The sequence below is a fragment of the Mandrillus leucophaeus genome, unplaced genomic scaffold (genome assembly GCF_000951045.1).
Source record: "Mandrillus leucophaeus isolate KB7577 unplaced genomic scaffold, Mleu.le_1.0 Scaffold290, whole genome shotgun sequence".
Classification (NCBI taxonomy): Eukaryota; Metazoa; Chordata; class Mammalia; order Primates; family Cercopithecidae; genus Mandrillus; species Mandrillus leucophaeus.
This window is the reverse complement of record NW_012103032.1, coordinates 878,289-896,410: the sequence shown is the minus strand read 5'-3', so window position 1 is coordinate 896,410 and position 18,122 is coordinate 878,289. Positions and strand designations below refer to the sequence as shown.

Sequence of the window (18,122 nt, the reverse complement as noted above, 5' to 3'; positions counted from 1 at the left end):
AGCCAGGATAGTCTCGATCTCCTGACCTCGTGATCCGCCCGTCTCGGCCTCCCAAAGTGCTGGGATTACAGGCTTGAGCCACCGCACCCGGCCCCTGGTTCTTCTTTTAAGTTCTTGGAAGATAGCAGTAGCGAATCAGTGAAAGTATTAAAGTCTTTAGGCCGGGACCCTACATCTGGCACCCAACTCTTGTCTTCTGGTCACTTCTCACAATGTCTCTTCAGCTCCTGACTCTGTATTGGCTGGTCCTTTTCTTGGTTACAATGATAATGCAGAGATTAGTACTAAAAACTAACGATTGGTAATATCCATATATAATCATCTCTATATTCTATTTCTAGTATAACTTTTCTTATTCTATTTTCTTTATTATACTGGAACAGTTTGTGCCTTCAGTCTCTTGCCTTGGCACCTGGGTAGGTTTCTGCTCACAAATAATCCTGTAAACTTTGGGGCCAGACAGGATTGAATTTTTGGAATTGAAAAGCTAAAGACCAGGCTGGGCGTGGTAGGTCATGCCTCTAATCCCAGTACTCTGGCAGGCAGAGACAGAAGGATCACTTGAGCCCCAGGAGTTCGAGACCAGCCTCGGCAACATGGCAAAACTGTCTCTACAAAAAATTTAAAAATTGCTGGGCATAGTGGCACATGCCTGTAGTCCCAGCTACTCGGGAGGCTAAGATGGGAGGGCTGCTTGAGCCTGCGAGGCTGAGGCTACAGTGAGCCGTGTTCATAACACTACACTCCAGCCTGGGCAACAGAATGAGACCCGTCTCAAAAATTAAAATAAAAATAAAAAAAGCTAAAACTAGATCATGAATGGTGTTAGTTTCACCTGGGTGATGTTGCCTCCTGAGGAAGCAGCGGGCCCAACCACAAGGGGTCTGCATTTGGGCCTCTCTGGTTTGTAGCCTGGTTCTCCCAAAAACCACGTGGACGTCTGACTCCTCAGCACTCCTCTAAGGTTAGTCAGGATGGGAAATCTGCCTCTGTGGTCCGGTCGTCAGCCCACGGAGGACTCAGAGTGTGGCACAAAGATAGCACCTGTCCATCTGGACAGGGGATGGTGATGTTTCCTCCTTGTGGCTGATGGCACATAACCTGAAAATGGGGGAAACCTGTGGATGACGCTTTGTTTTATGCGGCCCCATCACACTGTTAATGAGTTTGTGGCCTGCAGCCTTGTCAAACAAGACACTGTATCTGATTTCTGTAAGATTATATAAGATCCAAAGATTCATGGAAAGAGGAACAAGATGTAGCCAGGAAGATTCTGGTTCAGCTATTCAACAGGAAATTGAACCTCTCTTGCTCCCAGTTGGGCTGACTGCCTTACCTGCTTCTGGGAGTTCTTCCTCAGGGGACGCCTCTGCCTCTAGTTTCTGTGCTGTTCTGAAGACTTCCTCGGGCTTTGCAGCCACATCATGCTGGAAGCTCCCTGAATCCTGGGGACAGAGGATCTGGTTACCAATGCCTGTGACCCTGAAATCCCTTCAGGTGGCATCATCTCTACCCAGACAACCTCAAAGGAACAGTGGGGGGCTCAGGAAAGAAACATGATGGGGCCAGGTGTGGTGGCTCACACCTGTAATCCCAGCACTTTGGGAGGCCAAGGCCAGTGAATCATTTGAGGTCAGGAGTTCGAGACCAGCCTGGCCAACATGGTGAAACCACGTCTCTACTGAAAATACAAAAACAGAGCTGGGCATAGTGGTGCACGCCTGTAATCCTAGCTACTCGGGAGGCTGAGGCATGAGAATCGCTTGAATCCAGGAGGCAGAGGTTGCAGTGAACCGATATCGTGTCACTGCACTCCAACCTGGGTAACAGAGTGAGACCCTCTCTGCAAAAAGAAAGAAAGAAAGAAAGAAATATGATGGAAGAGTATATGACGGAAGAGTATGGCAGGGGCCGGCCACTCAGGCCCATGCTGAAGGGAGGGAGCTGAAACACCAAACACCCAAAGCAGCAGATAATAAAACAAAACAAAAAAAAACCTCTTTTGGCTGATTTTCTTTTCTAGTTCTGTTGGTATCTGATATTTTAGGGATTCCATATAACTAGAGCAGACAGTGAAGAGGTCATTCAGAAATACATTGAGTTAACCTGAGATTTAAAATTAGCTGTTAACAATCCCCAAAGGAATATATAGCTAATATATGGGCAGGTAAGTAAAACTGATAATTAAGGCCAGGCACGGTGGCTGATACCTGTAATCCCAGCACTTTGGGAGGCCAAGGCAGGAGGATCACTTGAGGTTGGGAGTTTGAGAGTAGCCTGGCCAATATGGTGAAACCCCATCTCTACTAAAAATACAAAAACTAGGCCAGGCGTGGTGGCTCACGCCTGTAATCCCAACACTTTGGGAGGCCAAGGCAGGCGGATCACAAGGTCAGGAGTTCGAGACCAGCCTGACCAACATAGTGAAATCCGTCTCTACTAAAAATACAAAAATTAGCCAGGTGTGGTGGCGTGCACCTGTAATCCCAGCTACTCAGGAGGCTGAGGCAGGAGAATCACTAGAACCCAGGAGGTGAAGTTGCAGTGAGCTGAGAACACACCACTGCACTCCAGCCTGGGTGACAGAGTGAGACTCCATCTCAAAAAACTAAATAAATACTGGTAATTAAATGGTTAACCATGCTTAGCCCTAGGAAATAGGAGTGGGGAAGGCTGGGATCCATTTTTCGCTTATTCTGTGCTATTTTCATTTATTTCTTCTTTTTTTTTTTGAGACACGGTCTCGCTCTGTCGCCCAGGCTGGAGTGCAGTGGCACGATCTTGGCTCACTGCAAGCTCTGCCTCCCGAGTTGAGGCCATTCTCCTACCTCAGCCTCCCAAGTAGCTGGGACTACAGGTGCACACCACCATGCCCAGCTAATTTTTTTGTATTTTTAGTAGAGACAGGGTTTCACCATGTTAGCCAGGATGGTCTCGATCTCCTGACCTTGTGATCCACCCGCCTCGGTCTCCCAAAGTGTTGAGATTACAGGCGTGAGCCACCACGCCCAGCCTATTTTGATTTATTTCAATGAGTATAGATAATTTGAAATAGGCCGAGCACAGTGGCTTATGCCTATAATCCCAGCACTTTGGGAGGCCAAGGCAGGCCGATCAACTGAGGTCAGGAGTTCAGGACCAATCTGGCCAATATGGCGAAACTGTCTCTACTAAAAATATAAAAACAATTAGCTAGGCATGGTGGCATGTGCCTGTAGTCCTAGCTGTTTGGGAGGCTGAGCTGGGAGAATCACTTGAATCTGGAAGGCAGAGGTTGCAGTGAGCCAAGGTCACGCCGCTGCACCCTGGCCTGGGTGACAGAGCAAAACTCTGTCTCAAAAAAAAAAAAAAAAAAAGGCCAGGCGCGGTGGCTCAAGCCTGTAATCCCAGCACTTTGGGAGGCCGAGACAGGTGGATCACGAGGTCAGGAGATCGAGACCATCCTGGCTAACACGGTGAAACCCCGTCTCTACTAAAAAATACAAAAAACTAGCCGGGTGAGTTGGCGGGCGCCTGTAATCCCAGCTACTCGGGAGGCTGAGGCAGGAGAATGGCGTAAACCGGGGAGGCGGAGCTTGCAGTGAGCTGAGATCTGGCCACTGCACTCCAGCCCGGGCGACAGAGCGAGACTCTGTCTCAAAAAAACAAAACAAAACAAAAAAAAAAAAAAAAGAAAAAGAAAGGGTTTGGAAGTGGGGAGATTTAGAGAAAATGGAGGGGCTAAGGGGAAAGATGAGGAAAATGGAAGTGGAAAGTTGGAGCTTAGACGAAAACCTCTAAGGTGACTAGAGGTCATCAAGTCAAACGTACCACAGATGAAGCAACAGCAAGGGAAGCGACAGGACTTGCCCAAGGTCACAGTACACGTTTTCAGTACACAAGATCCCAGGAAGGTGGTGGGGGCGGGGCATGTCAAGCCCAGGCTCTGCACTCTTACCCTGGAGTGCATCTGCCTGGAAGCCCATGTTCACCTCCCATAAATGCCAAATGCTTGTCTCAGTTCCTAAAGAGGATGTCCCCACCAGTGTTCTGTGCAGCTTTCCCCTAACTTAGCAGAGGCAGACGCCAAGAGGGAAGACACAGAGCAGGTGCTGGCTCACCTGACAGGTCACTTGTAGCTCACTGTTCTCCACACTGCCACCTGTAGCAGATCTGACCCTCAGTCATTTACTGCCACCACCCCCTGGGGGGCCCTCTACTTGGTTAGTTCTCAAGTGACTCCTATCCTCTCAGATGTTCAAGCCTGCCATCAGATGCTCAGGGATCACCAAGAAGCCAGCTGCTCCTCTAGGTATTGTTACTGAGCCATCTGCCAGGCGGCCAGATGAGGGATAGGAGATGGTCCTGTCCCCAAAGATACCTTTTCACCTCAGAGCACCTGCTCCCCAGGGTGGAAGAGAGGAAGAAATCAGAAGATCCAGGCAGAAGGAGGGCCCTACCAGTCCCCTGTTCCATCCTGCTCCTCTTACCTTGGGAAAGGGCTGAGATGGCTTGAGGAAGCTCCCATCCCCAGAATCCAGGCTGTAAATATGGACCAGGTTGTTGGGTGTCACGTTGAGGTAGTGATTTCGAAGTGAAGGAGAAAACACTCCAATCTAGAGTCAAGGAAAGGGAAGGTCAGTGTCCTGATGGAGCACTGGGAGCTGCCAGATGGCCACCTGGCTCCCACCTGCTTTTCACTTGGTGTCCTCTGCCTAGCCTTGGTGCCAGAGAACCATTTGCCACACTCTCCCCTCAACACAACCCTCCATCCCCATCCACCTTGAAGAATGGGAGCCAGCTCAAGGGCTGCAGGCCTTCCCTCAGCTCCTCAAGCCAGGGCCTAGCAATGGTTCAGCTACTCCATGCCTGGTGTTGTAGAGGAAGGCAGCCAGACAGGTAAGGAGACAGACACTGGGGGCTCTATCCAGGTGGCAGTGGTGTAGACAGCTGCTCCCCATACCTGCTTCAGCAGCAGCACTGAGCCAGGCTTCAGCTCATTCTGGCGCGTCTCCAGCAGCAACCTGTGCACTGTCCCCTGCATCTCTCCTGCAAATATCACATGGCTCATCAGTCTCGGGGTCAAGGGCAGCACAGCAACTGGTATGGGCCCTGGCTGGGAAGTGGGCTGCTCGCTGCCTCAGTTTTCCTGTCTGCAAAGGGAAAGGGTGATTCCTCCTCATTTCCTGTCCTCAATGGAGCCCACTCATCAGACAATCTAGGACCTAATTCCTTACCCGTGGGGTCTTTGAAAACCACACTGGCGTCCATTGTGCTCCGAGTCAGGGACTTGATCATCACCGCCATATTGGGAACCTTGTTCCTAGGAAGCTGCTTCAGGGCTGCCTGTTTACAAGGAGAGGCATATACTGAGCCTTCTATGGCCCACCTGTGACTTCCCAGGTCTCCAAGTGTGCCAGGGAAACTGGGGGTAGGAGGGGTCAGAGTATAGTTATAGTGATGATCTTCTTGTGGAGGACAAAGAGGTATCCCATCTCTCTCTCTGGCAGACCTAGAGCTGGGAGGTCCTTCATTTCTCTCCCCTGCCTCCTTTCTTTTTTGTTTGGGTTTTTTATTTTTATTTATTTTATTTATTTTTAAATTTTTGGTTTTTTTTTCTTTTGAGACGGAGTTTCGCTCTTTTGCCCAGGCTGGAGTGCAGTGGCGCAATCTCAGCTCACTGCAACCTCCGCCTTCTGGTTTCAAGCGATTCTCCTGCCTCAGGCTCCCGAGTAGCTGGGATTACAGGTGCCCGCCACCACGCCCAGCTGATTTTATTTTTAGTAGAGATGGGGTTTCACCATGTTGGCCAGGCTTGTCTTGAACTCCTGACCTCGTGATCCACCCGCCTCGGCCTCCCAAAGTGCTGAGATTACAGGCATGAGCCACTGCACCCGGCCTATTTTTTTATTTTTGAGATGAAGTCTTGCTCTGTCGCCCAGGCTGGAGTACAGTGGTACGACCTTGGCTCACTGCAACCTCCGCCTCCGGGTTCAAGTGATTCTCCAGCCTCAGCCTCCCGAATAGCTGGAATTACAGGCTTGTGCCACCATGCCTGGCTAATTTTTGTATTTTCAGTAGAGATGGGGTTTCACCATGTTGGCCAGGCTGGTCTCGAACTCCTGACCTCAACTGATCTGCCCGCCTCACCCTCCCAAAGTGCTGGGATTACAGGCATGAGCCACCGCGCCCGGCTTATTTTTTTATTTTTGAGATGGAGTCTCGCTCTGTCGCCCAGGCTGGAGTACCATGGCGCGACCTTGGCTCACTGCAACCTCCGCCTCTGGGTTCAAGCTATTCTCCAGCCTCAGCCTCCCGAGTAGTTGGAATTACAGGCGTGTGCCACCAAGCCTGGCTAATTTTTGTATTTTCAGTAGAGATGGGGTTTCCCCATGTTGGCCAGGCTGGTCTCGAACTCCTGACCTCAAGTAATGCGCCCGCCTCAGCCTCCCAAAGTGCTGGGATTACAGGCGTGACCCAACCCGCCTGGCCTGTTTTTTTTTTTTTTTTTTGAGACGGAGTTTCACTCTTGTTGCCCAGGCTGGAGTGCAATGGTGCATCTTGGCTCACCGCAACCTCTGCCTTCCAGGTTCAAGCAATTCTCCTGCATCAGCCTCCCGAGTAGCTGGGATTACAGGCATGTGCCAACATGCCCGGCTAATTTTGTATTTTTAGTAGAGACAGAGTTTCTCCAGGTTGGTCAGGCTGGTCTTGAACTCCTGACCTCAGGTGATCCGTCCGCCTTGACCTCCTAAGATTATAGGTGTGAGCCACCATGCCCAGCCTTGGGTTTTTTTTAAAGGAGACAAGGTCTCGCTCTATTGCCCAGGCTGGAGTGCAGTGGCATGATCATAGTTCACTGTAGCCTAAACCTCCTAAGATGAAGTAATCCTCTGGCCTCAGCCTCCCTAGTAGCTGGGACTATAAGGCATGCGCCACCACATCCAGCTAATTCATTTTTTTTTTTTTTGTATTTTTTTGTAGAGACAGGGTCTTGCTTTGTTGCCCAGCCTGGTTTCGAACTCCTGATCTTTGTGATCCTTCCACCTCGGCCTCCCAAAATGCTGGGATTACAGGTGTGAGCCACTGCATCCAGCACTTTCGTTTATATATGTTTACACAGTGTTCCATCATAGCAGTCACAGGCAGGGATATGTTGGCACAAGTACTGGCATGTCTCTGCACAACCCTTAACCACTGGGGAGATTTGAGGGTGGCAGTGTGCTCACCCCACCCCATCCAGGGCCTGGAAGGGCAGAAGCATGCCATAACCCACGCTCTCCTTCCACCTGGGCCCAATCCTATGGATGACAGTGAAAAGGTCGGTAAGTGGAAGATACAACCAAAGGGACTTCGTGCTGCTGCTCGTATAGGGTACGAGGGAGCAAACAGCCCCTTCCTAAGGTGGAGTAGGGCAGTAGGTCAGATAGAGGGATTAAAATGGTCTTTCCTATGGGTCTCAGCACCCAGAATCCTTACCTTGCGCAGCACCATGACAATGCTGTAGGTACAGAGGAAGCAGTTAGGGTCTCTCTCATCCAGGCCTAGCGCAGATTTCATGGTCAGCCAGGGCCCTCGCCCAAAATCCTCCTCCACGGATGCCTGGGAACTAGCAACAATCTGGTACCACAGAGCAGAGGGGGAGCCTGTATGAATAGGTCTACCTTGCTACAGACTGTTGATTGAAACAGGGTGGAAGGGTGAGAGAGGAAAGGCAAATCCCCTCGGAAAAACTGTAGTACAATGGCCACAGTCTCTCCTCTCATTTATCTCCAAGGCCAGAAAATGGCATGTGAAATCTTTTTTTTTTTTTTTTTGAGACAAAGTCTCGCTCTGTCACCCAGGCTGGAGTGCTCACTGCAACCTCCGCCTCCCAGGTTCACGCCATTCTCCCTCCTCAGCCTCCCGAGTAGCTCAGACTACAGGCGCCTGCCACCATGCCTGGCTAATTTTTTGTATTTTTAGTAGAGATGGGATTTCACCATTCACAGGATGGTCTCGATCTCCTGACCTTGTGATCCGCCTGCCTTGGCCTCCCAAAGTGATGGGATTACAGGCATGAGTCACCGCACCCGGCCTCTTTATTTTTTCTTTTTCTTTTTTTTCTGACTGCTTTGGCATTTGAAGCATGTGATAATCTTGTTGCATATCACAGCTTTCATTCAGCAGATACTCTTTTTTTTTCCTTTGTAAAATCAGGTCCTATCTGCAAGACTAGGTACGAAAAACAAATTTTTAATAAAATCAGCTCCTGGGCCAGGCACAGTGGCTCACACCTGTTATCCCAGCACTTTGGGAGGCCGAGGCAAGAGTTCGAGACCAGCCTAGCCAACATGGTGAAACCTCCTCTCTACTAAAAATACAAAAATTGGCTGGGCACAGTGGCTAACACCTGTAATCCCAGCACTTTGGGAGGCTGAGGCGGGCAGATCACGAGGTCAGGAGATGGAGACTATCCTAGCTAACACGGTAAAACCCCATCTCTACTAAAAATACAAAAGTTAGCCGGGCATGGTGGCACGCGCCTGTAGTCCCAGTTACTCGGGAGGCTGAGGCAGGAGAATAGCTTGCACCCAGGACGCAGAGGTTGCAGTGAGCCGAGATCACGCCACTGCACTCCAGCCTGGGCGACAAAGCGAGAATCTGTCTCAAAAAAATTAAAATAAAATATAAAATAAAAATAAAAAATAAAATAAAATAAAATAATAAAATAAAATAAAATCAGTTCCTGACTTTAACTTCATTGAAGCAGAAGGCTATCCAAGCTTATTATTTGTAACAGACTCAAAAAGTCTCAGGGATAGGGATCCACCACATATATTTATAGGCTTCCAGAGTGGCTTAGCCATTTTGAAACCAGTCATATTTTATTTGGGATGCTTCTAGCTTTAACAATTAACCTTCTTATATTAATACATGCTTCGAATCCAGAGAGTATTTGCTGCTTTGGATCTGAAATGGACTGGCGGATCTGTGGAGCTACAGCAGAGAAAAAATACTGGGGAGAATTAAAAGCAAAACTGGGTTTGAGGGCAGAGCAGGTCAACCAGAACCCCAAGGAGGAGGGAAGCTGGGTCTTACCCACCAAAGGGAACCCAGCAAAGGCAAGAGAAGGCAGATCCCTCCTAGCTCGGTTGTCAGAAACCTGAGAGGAAGGGCTCCTGAGACACAATCTCATACTACTTATCACAGTCTCCTCCCCTGGGGGAAGCTGGAGCTAGCTGGGCCTTTGTTTCTTAGATGGGAAAGAAGGCTGGACCTATGGCACCAGATAATACCTACCTGGCACCAGGACAGGCTTCGCTTAATGCCAGTAAAATTGCTGCCTCCCCCAACTACCTGCCTCAAATGCCTTTTAGTGTGTGACACCAGCAAACAGGCCTAACAGCATCAGCTCTTGATATTTAACTCCTGAAACACACGGGGATGCCCCTCACTCTCAAATCACACCCAGAAAGTTAACACTTGCATAAGTTACCTCTGTCTGGAATTTAGCCAGAGCACCATGGGTCGGAGTTTGGGGTGTGGAAACCATGATGTCCTCCAGACTTCTCCCACTCTGCTAAGAGGGGAGAGAAGGAGAAGGTGAGAGCAAGCTCAGCAACTGTTATTTACAAGTACAGCTTTTTGTCTGGATTACATAATGAGTTCAGGAAATGATCAGAGACAATTAACACATATTACATCTCTCCTAACAAAGTCTCAGGAGCCTCTTTGGCAGCTCAAAAAAGATACTTTGGGGATTGGTTTGGAAATGTGAGGAAGCTGGAGCTAGCCCAGGCACAAAAACCAGGGCTGCCTGAAGGGGGCAGTGACCCAAATAGAGAGGCCTGGCCGGGCGCCCGGTGGCTCATGCCTGTAATCCCAGCACTTTGGGAGGCTGAGGCAGGTGGATCACCTGAGGTCAGGAGTTCGAGACCAGACTGGCCAACATGGAGAAACCCTGTCTCTACCAAAAATACAAAAATTAGCCAGGCGTGGTGGCGCATGCCTGTAATTCCAGCTACTCGGGAGGCTGAGGCAGGAGAATCACCTGAAGCCGGGGAGCAGAGGTTGCAGTGAGCCAAGATTATGCCACTGCACTCCAGCCTGGGTGACAGAGCAAGACTCTGTCTCAAAAAGAAAAAGAAAAATTGAGAAGCCTGTGATGAGCAAAGGGGCAGCTTTCCCCAGTCCTAACCCTTTCCTCCAGGAAGATCCAGCCCAGGAGGAACATAGACAGCCTCTTTGGATGTCTGCTAACGTGCTAGGGAAGAGCAAGTAACAGGCAGAAATTGTTTCAAACACCCTTAAAATGGGAGGAAGAGGGCATACCTATCACAACCAGTCCAGATCCTCAGAGTCCAATTATCTGGGATCTGATCCAAGACTAGTTTAATCCAAGTCTCACCAGGGCTGTCTCGTTTTCAGCCCCAGCTTCCCCACACCTGCCACAATGAACTGTTCTGTGGATCTGTGCGCACCTTGCTCTTCTGCCTCTGTGCCTTTACATATGCTCTTCCCTGCCTTCCCACTGCCAGAACATCCACAGAGCACAGCTCCCGCTCCGCCACACACCTGTTAACCTCCTACTCATCCATCCAAAGCCCACTCAGCAAGCCTAAGGCAGAGCCAGTGTCTCCCTAGCACCCAGGGAATGACCCCTATTCACACTGTGCACTTGGTGCATGTTTGTTTGTTTGCATCTGTTTCTTCCATTTCACTGTAAGCTCTTCAGGACAGGAACTATTTCTTTTAATCTCTGTATTCTCAGTTCCAAGCAAATTGTCCAACACATAGGAAGTCCTTAAATGCACATGATAAATGACGAGTTGATGGGTGCTGACGAGTTGATGGGCGCAGCACACCAACATGGCACAAGTATACATATGTAACAAACCTGCATGTTGTGCACATGTACCCTAGAACTTAAAGTATAATAAAAAAAAAAAAATGCACATGAATGACTTCCTGCCCTAGTACACACCTGTAGTCCCAGCTACAAGGGAGGCTGAGGCAGGAGAATGGCTTGAGCCCAGTTTAGGACCAGCCTGAGCAACATAGCCAGTCTCTAATTCTTAAAAAAAAGGAAAAGAGGGTCAGGCGTGGTGGCTCACGCCTGCAATCCCAGCATTTTGGGAGGCCGAGGCAGGCAGATCACTTGAGGTCAGGAGTTCAAGACCAGCCTGGCCAATATGGTGAAACTCTGTCTCTACTAAAAATACAAAAATTAGCCAGGCATGGTGGCGGGGGTCTGTAGTCCGCTATTCAAGAGGCTGAGGCAGAAGAATCGCTTAAAGCCAGGAGGCAGAGGTTTTAGTGAACTGAGATCACGCCGCTGCACTCCAGCCTGGGCGTCACAGCAAGACTCCATCTCAAAAACAGAAAAAAAAGGAAAAGAAAATTATGATGTCCTCAGAGCCTTAAGCACTTCTTTCACGGTGGATTTTCTAGCATTCAATTCTTCCCTTTTATTTCTCCTACAGCTTTGAAAAGCCTCTCTGCACTTCCTTCCTTCCTTCCCTGCAAGAGGGAAGATATGCTAGGGCTGGACAATGCTGGAACCCTGCTTCTCTCCCTTGCCCCCTAAATCCTAGAAAGTCAGCTCACTCACCTGGTGAGGCAGGATTCCAGCTGGGCCGGGGAAACGGCGAGTTTTGGCTCGGGTGGAGGGATGAGTGGGCTGCTGGGGTGTCCGGCTGGCAGCAGTGACCAGCTGCACCAGGTGGTTGGTGACTATGGGTGTCTGCAGAGCTCCCTGGGGACCCAGGGAGGAATGGGGACCTTTTGGGGTACCAACAGGAGACTCAATGGAAGACAGTGGAGCTTGGGGATGTAAGGGTATCCGAGGAAATAATCCAGAACTAGTCCTTGAGGGAGTAGAACAGCTTGAGTTGGGAGTTCGAGGTCTGTGTAAATGAGCTTTGCCACTTAACCAGGAACTTGGAGACTGGAATGGCTGACAAGGGAAACGATTTTGAGGGCTGCTCTGAATGGTCCCTCTAGCAGCTTGGAGAGGCTGAAGTGCTTGAACAGAGGGGCCTTGTGGACAGATTTTCCAGTGGAGTTGCTGAGTGGGAACTGTTAAGGCAGTTGGAACAGGAAGGTGACCCACAGCACCAGGTCTCAAGGGGGGTCGTGGAGTCCTACATTGGACGACAGGATCTAGAGACTCATCCTGGGCTGACATGATGCCCGCTGTGTGGGTGGCAGGCACGGGCTCCTTCTGGCAAGATCCACTCAGATCAACTAACCAGGCCTTTTTAACCAATACTGAACCCTCCCGCTGCTGGGCAGGCAGGATTGGTATGGCCTCACTGCTGACTCCACATTCCAGCTCCATGCCAGGCTCCTCCAACTCCATGCTTGCCAGGACTTTATCAAAGTCATCTTGTTCAGGCCCCTCAAAGCCACCAACTTGCTGCTGTTGGCTCTCAAAGGTGAGTAGGGGGTGTAGGGCTGAGGACTGAGGTCTTGCTGGCTCTCTGAGCACTTCTGTCACTGTCACTCTTCTCTGATTGCCAATCCAGCTGCTGGAAGTAGAGACAGGCCTTAGGGGAGCTGTTCCTATGCATGATGGACGGCTGTCGGCACTGGGCATGCTGGAGGTAGGGAGGCAGAGGTCCAGGTCTGGCAGGCCCAAAGCCTCTGAGGGAGCAGTGGGGTGTAACGGCAGCAGCCTGGAGGACTGTGCCTGCACAGTCTCCTGTGGCCTAGAAGAGACAGGTCTCAGACGCCCAGCATTCACAGGCAGTGTGCCAGCAAACCGGTTCTCTGCATCCTCCACAGCAGACAAGAAATCCTACAAGGAAGCAGAGATGGTAGGTCTTGGCATCTGGAAATCAAGAACCCCTCTGCTTTTACTGTTCAGGAACATAGCATGTATGTTTGTGTGTAGACACTTGAAAGAAACCAAAGCATGAGGGTCGGGCATGGTGGCTTATGCCTGTAATCCCAGCACTTTGGGAGGCCAAAGTAGGAGGATCACTTGAGGTCAGGAGTTCGAGACCAGCCAGGCCAACATGGCGAAACCTTGTCTCTACTAAAAATAAAAAAATGAGCTGGGCATGGGGGTGCACACCTGTAATTCTAGCTACTCGGGAGGCTGAGGTAGGAGAATCGCTTAAACTTGAGAGGCAGAGGTTGGCAGTGAGCCGAGATTGTGCCACTGCACTCCAGCCTGGGTGACACAGTAAGACTGTCTCAAAAAAAAAGAAAAAAAGAAAGAAAGAAAAAGAAAAAGAAACCAAAGCATGAAAGGCAATGGTGGTATCTCTGTCTCTTACCACCTCTGACCTCACCCATGGGCCTACACAAGGCTCTATCAAAAACACTCCAATCTAAGGCTAAGTCTTCAGGTAGCTTCTCTTTCTTCAGTCTTCATGGGTGGGGAGACGGGCAGTTAGAGGAGGACAGCAGGAGAAGCAAATGTTCCAGGGCACCAAGAAGTCAGACAAATCACCCTAGGTCACACAACAACCATCTCAACGAGACCACTTTCTGATGTCTGGCCTGTTATCTAAACAGGGATCTATCCAGCTGGTCATGCTGCCTGTCCTTAGCTCACTCTTCATCCCCAATACACACTCGTGTGCGCTCTCTCTCTCTCTCTCTCACACACACACACACCACAGAGATAGCTACCCTTCAGTAAGCCAGAGAGGCCTTGGAGCCAGCAAAAAAGGCAGAAGTTAAATATAGCTTTTCAGGCAAGTTAAATAAAGTATGGATTCCAGTTGGGAAGGAAGGTGAGATTGACACCTTCAAGAGCAACAGACCTGTTCTGAGGGTGGTTTTGAGTCAGAACTGCTGATTTAACTGACAGGAGGGTCCCCACCACCCTCACCCTCTGCTGCCGCACTGGATTGTCTGGGCTAGAGAAAGGCTTTTTCCTGCTTTGTGCATTATTAAGTGAGTCTCATACTCAGGCAGGACCACCATAGAACTCAACAATAATAATAATGACCAGAACTATAGCAGTAATAAACTCCTGATGACTCTGGAGGTTGATGATCTTTTTTCTCCCAAAGAGCTCACTCTCAGACATGATGTCATCTGCTTTAGGAAGGGGGAAGGGACTGATCTGCCATTTTCAGGGAACAGAAACTTCAGCTGTCAGAGTCCTTTACTAGAGGAAAGTGAATTACTTGCCTAGCAGTCCCATCATCACCTGGTAAGACCCAAGAGGGTCATTTTAACAGTCACCTTTTCAGCCTGTAATCACACATCTCCAAAGCTGAAAGACAAAGACAAGGACACATCTCCTTGACAAAACAGCAGTTGTGAATTATTTGTAAAAACAAAAATCAGGACGGGCCTGCTGGCTCACACCTGTAATCCTAGCACTTTGGGAGGCCTAGGCAGAAGGATCACTTGAGTCAGGAATTCGAGACCAGCCTGGGCAACTTAGTAAGACCCTATCTCTACAAAAAAAATAAAAATTAGCTGCGCATGACGGCACACACCTGTAGGCCCAGCTACTGAGGAGGCTGAGGTGGGAGGATCACTTATGCCTGGGAGGTCGAGGTTGCAGTGAGCCGTGATTGTGCCACTGCACTCCAGCCTGGGTGACAGAAAGAGATCTTGTCTCCAAATAAAGAAAGAAGCTCAGGCCGGGCGCGGTGGCTCAAGCCTGTAATCCCAGCACTTTGGGAGGCCGAGACGGGTGGATCACGAGGTCAGGAGATCGAGACCATCCTGGCTAACACGGTGAAACCCCATCTCTACTAAAAAATACAAAAAACTAGCCGGGCGAGGTGGCGGGCGCCTGTAGTCCCAGCTACTCGGGAGGCTGAGGCAGGAGAATGGCGTGAACCCGGGAGGCGGAGCTTGCAGTGAGCTGAGATCCGGCCACTGCACTCTAGCCTGGGCAACAGAGCCAGACTCCGTCTCAAAAAAAGAAAGAAGTTCACATACTGGGGGCTGCCACAGGCAGGGAGGTGGAGAGCACCAGGAAGAATAGCTAATGCATGCTGGGCTTATTACCTAGGTGATGCGATGATCTGTGCAGCAAACCACCATGGCACATGTTTACCTATGTAACAAACCTGCACATGTACCCCTGAACTTAAAATAAATGTTGAAGAAAAGAAAAAAAAGAATTATCCCTGGCTGGGCCATTCCCAGAAATTCCGATTTAATTGGTGTGTGGTAGGGCCTAGACAAGGGTAATTCTAATGTGTGAGCTTTGGATCTAGTCGCACCCCCTATTTTGTGATTAGACAGAGGGAAAGGAAGAAATCTGAGACAGAAGAGCATCCCTCATATTGCAGAAGAGAAAACAGAAGACTAGAGAATAAAGTAACTTGCCTTGATTCACATAGCCAATTGCTGACCCCTGGCCTCCTGCTCTTCAGTAACTATGCTGTCTGTTACATGGTTCTGGCTCTACATACACTGCCTTTCCCACCACAAATATGTTATCACCGAGGTGAATTAAATCAGCTAGATGACACATCTTCCAGGAAAGAGCCCTTATAAATGAAAGGTATGACAATTAGGCAACTCATCTCTCTGGTTTTTTGTTTCTAAGACACTTAAGTAGGTTGTTTACATTTCTCATCACTTCTCAGCATCTCACAGGCAAAAACATACACATATCAACTAAAAGGAGGCTGGTACAGGCTACTCCAAGATGTTCTGAACCTGAGTGTTTATATTTTAAGACTTTATCTGCCACCTCTGATCACCAACACTTCCCTACCTCATCTTCAAACTCCTCTTCCACAGCAAACAGCTTCTGCAAACTGCAGGCCTGAAAAGAAAACAAACCAACTGGGGTTGAGAAATACCATTTGCAAGCACATTCTGTCCTCACTCTGCTTCTTCCCAGCACTAACAACACCATCAGGTATATTGTTTTTTGTTTGTTTTTGCAACGGCTGGGAAAGGACTAAGGAATGAGAAGAAACGGCATTTTGTTAAAGACTTAAATGATCTAGGGCCGGGCGTGGTGGCTCACGCCTGTAATCCCAGCACTTGGGGAGGCTGAGGCAGGTGGATCGCCTGAGGTCAGGCCTGGCCAACATGAAGAAACCTCGTCTCTACTAAAAATACAAAAGTTAACTGGGCATGGTGGCTCATGCCTGTAATCCCAGCTACTTGGGAGGCTGAGACAGGAGAATTGCTTGAACCCGGGAGGCGGAGCTTGCACTCCAGTCTGGGCAACAGAGTGAGAGTCTGTATTAAAAAAAAAAAAAAAAAAAAAAAGCTGGATGCAGTGGTTCATGCTCGTAAACCCAGCGTTTTGGGAGGCCACGGCGAGCAGAACCCTTGAGGCCAGGAGTTTGATTCCAGCCTGACCAATGCGGTGAAACTCCACCTTTTGTATTTTTCTCTACAAAAGATACAGAAATTTGCTGAGCATGGTGATGCGCACCTGTAATCCTAGCTGCTTGGGAAGCTGAGGCATGAGAATCGCTTGAACCCAGGAGATGGAGGTTGCAGTGAACTGAGATCACGCTACTGCACTCCAGCCTGAGCGACAGAGCAAGACTCTGTCTTGAAAAATGAAAACAATAAAATCCCCAACAACCCAGCTTTAAAAAATGGGCCAAAGAAATGCATAAGCATTTCACAGAAGAGGAACTAGGAACGGCCAATAAATGTGAAAATTTGCCCAATCTCAGTAATAATAAGGAAAATACAATATAAGACCAGAGAAGTATTTCTTTTTTCTTTATTTTTCTTTCTTTTTTTTTTTTTTTAACAAAAATATAAAAGTCTAATAGTGTCTAGGTATGGTGAGGATGAGGAGCAATGGAAACTCGAACACGGTGCCGGTGAGAACATGGTGCAAATTGTTTTGGCCCCTTTGGGAAGCAGCTTGGTCTTATCTGGCACAGTTGACGACGGGCCCACACTCTGCGTTCCAATTATTCTACTGGTAGGTCTTCACCCTTGTGCTGTGGGACACTGATGTACTTCATCTTACTGATCCCCTTAGTCTTTGGGGTGACCAGCGTCTGTGGGACCACAGCCGTGTCCAGAACCCTACACACCTTCTAGTTTACCTCCAGTGTGCCATTTAAATACCATAATTTTCTCTAGTATTTCTCGTGGTGGTAGAAAAGTCAGCATTTGAAAATGAGTATTTATATCAATGTTTTGTCATAGCCTAAAGTTTCAAACAATCCACATATCCATCAATGAGGGAATGGCTGGATGATGGCATATTTGTGCAATAAATACCATAAAGTTGTAAAATTAAACCGTAGCTACCTGCGTCAATGTTAGCTGTGTCTCATCATGTTGGGGGGAAAAGCACATTGCAGAAAAATGCACAGAGCGTGATACCATTTATATAAGGTTTCAAAATAAGCAAAGTAGAGCAGTATAATTTAGGGTTCCAAAAATGTGTGGTATAACTATAAATGAAAAAAGGCCATGTTAAACACGGAATCCAGGAAAGTGATTCCCTTTGGTAGGATGAGAGGTGGGGACAGGCAGGAAGATGTGCTTGGGAGGGTTGATGTGATTCTGGAACTAGTTCATTCTTTTTAGGTTGGGTGGTGGATGAAATGGTGTTCATTTTGTTATTAATCTAAGTTACAAATGCTTTCATATGTGTGAAATATAATTAAACAACCAATACCAAAATGGTATCTTTTTGTTTTTGTTTGTTTGTTTTGAGACGGCGTCTCGCTCTGTCGCCCAGGCTGGAGTGCAGTGGCACGATCTTGGCTCACCGCAACCTCTGCCTCCCGGGTTCAAGCGATTCTCCTGCCTCAGCCTCCCAAGTAGCTAGGATTACCAGCACCCGCCACTATGCCTGGCTAATTTTGTATTTTTAGTAAAGATGAGGTTTCTCCATGTTGGTCAGGCTGATCTCAAACTCCTGACCTCAGGTGATCCGCCCGCCTCAGCCTCCCAAAGTGCTGGGATTACAGGCATGAGCCAACACGCCCGGCCTACCCCCAGCATCTTCAAGTCAGCAGCGGCATGTCGAATCTTCATCATTCTTTTGAGTATTTGACTTCCTTTCTGCTTTTTAAACAGTTCATGTGTTTAGGTGAGGCCCACCTGTATAATCTCCCTTTTGATGAACCCAAAGTGAACTGATGAATAAACTTATTTACATATCTGCAAAAATCTATTTTGCCATACAACAAAACATAATCATGAAATGACACAAACAGTTCCCACTCACACTCAAGGTTGGAGGG

The 18,122-nt window shown here is 48.7% G+C and overlaps 1 protein-coding gene across 2 annotated transcripts in view; it reads right to left on the bottom strand.

The window, feature by feature from the left end:
- LOC105543795 (chromosome unknown open reading frame, human C17orf53) overlaps positions 1–18,122 on the bottom strand; it is a 26,358-nt gene that overhangs the window by 3,412 nt on the left and 4,824 nt on the right. The window contains exons 2-9 of one of the 2 annotated variants that reach the window (XM_011985893.1): positions 15,662–15,712; positions 11,573–12,760; positions 9,458–9,541; positions 7,459–7,599; positions 5,217–5,325; positions 4,943–5,028; positions 4,470–4,595; positions 1,337–1,445 (exon numbers count right to left, since the gene is read on the bottom strand). In XM_011985893.1, the coding sequence (XP_011841283.1) occupies positions 1,337–1,445; positions 4,470–4,595; positions 4,943–5,028; positions 5,217–5,325; positions 7,459–7,599; positions 9,458–9,541; positions 11,573–12,760; positions 15,662–15,712 (1,894 nt within the window). The remainder of the gene's footprint in view (positions 1–1,336; positions 1,446–4,469; positions 4,596–4,942; positions 5,029–5,216; positions 5,326–7,458; positions 7,600–9,457; positions 9,542–11,572; positions 12,761–15,661; positions 15,713–18,122) is intronic. The other variant, XM_011985894.1, reaches the window with a different exon arrangement.